The 3,022-nt window shown below is 58.7% G+C and overlaps 1 protein-coding gene across 1 annotated transcript; it reads left to right on the forward strand.

The window, feature by feature from the left end:
- The first annotated feature begins 846 nt into the window (after window positions 1-846).
- On the forward strand, window positions 847-2,466 carry SST (somatostatin). Its single transcript, XM_032120204.1, has 2 exons — window positions 847-1,071; window positions 1,961-2,466. The coding sequence occupies exons 1-2, from the start codon at window positions 934-936 to the stop codon at window positions 2,171-2,173; spliced, it is 351 nt and encodes a 116-aa protein (XP_031976095.1). The 5' UTR covers window positions 847-933; the 3' UTR covers window positions 2,174-2,466.
- The last annotated feature ends 556 nt before the right edge of the window (window positions 2,467-3,022 follow it).

Consider the following 3,022-nt stretch of genomic DNA (forward strand, 5'->3'; position numbering starts at 1 on the left):
AGACAGCTGAGGAGGCTGGTCCTTCGGGGGGTTGAAGCAGCTTTTCCCATTTTGGGCACCAGCCAGCTCATAGGGAGAGGCTGGAGGAGTGGGGGAGACTGGCCATCCCAGTGGGACAGGTGCCTCCCACGGGACCAGCGCGTTCAGTGACCCTGAGATGGAGACACGGGTCCCCGCAGGCTCAGCCAGGGACCAGCCCGCCCCGACCCGGGACCGATTTGTCGTCGCTTCCCGGAGCTACAGAGCCACGGCAGGAGCCGGGGCATCTCCTGGGAAGCTCCCGCTGCCCCCGGACCTGCCCGTGGGAGGGAGTCTGGGAACGGACCGGTGCCGGAGAGACCCCCAGGGGCACCTCAGCCCCCCTCACCCCCTGCAGGAGCCGGGAGCAATGGCCCGTAAGGGGACCCTTTGCAGCTCCCCGCATTGTGGAGCCGTTTCTCACCCGACGGGGCGGGACCCGGCGCCAGGGCGAGGGGCTTTGGCAGAGCGACTGCCGGGGAGCTTCACCCTCCGGCCCGGGGTCAGAGCCGCGGGTGGGCGGTGACAGCCGGGACCCCCCACCGCCGCTCCGGTGGGCTTGTGGCCGGGGAGGAGGGAGCGGACGGGCAGGGTCCGGTGCTCTGGAAGGGCGGTGATTTGGGGACAAAACGCGCCGGGGGCCGGGGGCGGCCGGAGGGGAGGGGAGTTCAGGGGGGGCCGCGGAGGCTTGGCCGGCGCCGGGCAGAGCGGAGCATCCCCGGCCCCGTTCCCCCCTCCCCGTCCCAGAGACCCACCCCCGGCGGCGTGGGGCGAGGGGGGCGCCCCCGCCTTGACGTCAGGAGAAGGGTTTATAAGGGCGGCGGGCGGCGAGGAGATCCCCAACGCCGGAGCCGAGCCGCAGCGGAGCCGCCAGCGCCTCCCGCCGCCGCCTCCCGCGCCCGACCCGCCGGCGAGATGCTGTCGTGCCGCCTCCAGTGCGCCCTGGCCCTGCTCTCCATCGCCCTGGCCCTCGGCACCGTGTCGGCCGCCCCCTCGGACCCGCGGCTCCGGCAGTTCCTGCAGAAGTCGCTGGCCGCCGCCGCCGGGAAGCAGGTGAGAGCCCCGCGACGGGGCGGGCACCCCGGGTACCCTCGGGCACCCCGCTAGGCACCCCGACGGCCGTGCTGCAGCCTCCCTCTTCTCCAGAGACCCCCTGATACTCCAATTCAGAACCTCCGTTCCCTGTCAGAGCCCCTGGCACCCCTGTTGCAGACCCTTCCAGTTCCTCCCAGACTTCCCCAATGACCCCGTTTCAGACGCTCGGTTCCTTGCTGCAGACCCCTCTTCCCCGACAGATCCCCTGGTTCCCCGCCGGGGCTGAGCCAGCGACAGGTTGGGCAGCTGGTGCTGGGAGGTGAGACAGTCCAGCTGGGTGCTGGGGGCAGTGAGGAACAGGCACTGCTGGGGCACGGGGCAGAGCCCCTGGTGAAGCTCCCAAGGGTTTCTCCGGGTCACAGAATGAAGGCAGCTTCCCCAGAGCACAGAACAATGTCCTTATCCATGCTGGGTGACAGCTGACGCTCAGAGGGACTAGAAGAAAAATAAGTCCCAGTAAGATGGTGACCAGTTCAACCTCTCCTGCCAGCTCCCCCAAAGACCTTTCCCGTGTCACTTTAGCAGCAGGTTCATGGCACCCTTGCTGAGTATGGCACTGAGTGCTGGAGCAGTGGGAAGAGAAGGTAAAGACGAGTTCATTCCCTGTGACAGCCAGGACAGGGTCTGTTCCCCATACCAGGTAGATGCCATTGACACAACTGCTGCATAGCAGCTGTCAGGATGGGCTCTTCGGAAAGCCAGGGCTCCTCTTCTCCTCCTTCATCCTGATTGTCTCTAAGCTGGGCACAGAGGTATCTTAGAGGAGCAGAGTGGTGAGCCCCCAGAAATCAAGGAGTAATTGTGGTGTCTCTATCTCTTTCTCCCTTTCTCTCTCTTGTCCCCCAAGGAACTGGCCAAGTACTTTTTGGCAGAACTGCTTTCAGAGCCAAGTCAGACAGAAAATGAAGCCCTGGAGTCTGAGGACTTGTCCCGAGGGGCTGAGCAGGATGAAGTGAGACTGGAGCTGGAGCGCTCGGCCAACTCAAACCCGGCTCTGGCACCCCGAGAACGCAAAGCAGGCTGCAAGAACTTCTTCTGGAAAACTTTCACATCCTGTTAGCTTTTGAAACCCACCTCTCTTCCCCATCCATCCCTGCCCTGCCCTGAGCAGAACCTTCACCACAAGAGGCGAAGACTGTAAATACACAATCCACAGTTATGGTGAAATTAAACAAACAACGAAAATTTGAGTTTGATTTCCACTTGTTTTAATAAAACTTTCTGTTCCAATTGTACATTATTTGCTTGAGTTGTGATTTCTGACTAGTTCTTTGATGACATGCACTCTGCAACTCTTTCAAATGTACTATTTTTAATTCTCTGTTGCAATAAAGTTTATGTTTCAAACGGTGATGCTGAGGCTCGGTGGTCAATGAGAAAACTAAATTTACCTCTCAGGCTGCTTGTCTTCGAAACGCTGCCTGCCTCAGGGCAGCAAACACCATCCACATCCACACATATGCACACATACATACACATACACACACAGTGTATCACAATATGATATTTTTTCTGTGGTCTTACTAAAGTATTAGAGCCACAATGATATTTTTAGAAATCAAATTGCTGCAGTTGTGACTGAATCAAATCCACAGTGCTGGCTGACTTCAAGTCAGTCCAGAGGATTTACACCCATCACCAGAGGCATCAGTAAAAATCTCAGATGTGTATTTCAAGTGATGGGGATGATAAAAGTGGTTTGGTACAAGTTTACACTACACATCTCATTCCCTCCTCAGCCACAGACACTAAAATATTTTCTTACCTGGCATATTTTACTCCTTGCAGCATTCCCGACAAACACTGCTTCTGGGATTCCTTCAGAAAGTTCTCCTCTGTTCTGCTGTGCAGGGGGAGGTTTTGCATCCCTGTAAAGCTGAGATGTTAACCCCATGACACCAGCCCCTCT

The sequence above is a fragment of the Corvus moneduloides genome, chromosome 10 (assembly GCF_009650955.1).
Source record: "Corvus moneduloides isolate bCorMon1 chromosome 10, bCorMon1.pri, whole genome shotgun sequence".
NCBI classification, from domain to species: Eukaryota; Metazoa; Chordata; class Aves; order Passeriformes; family Corvidae; genus Corvus; species Corvus moneduloides.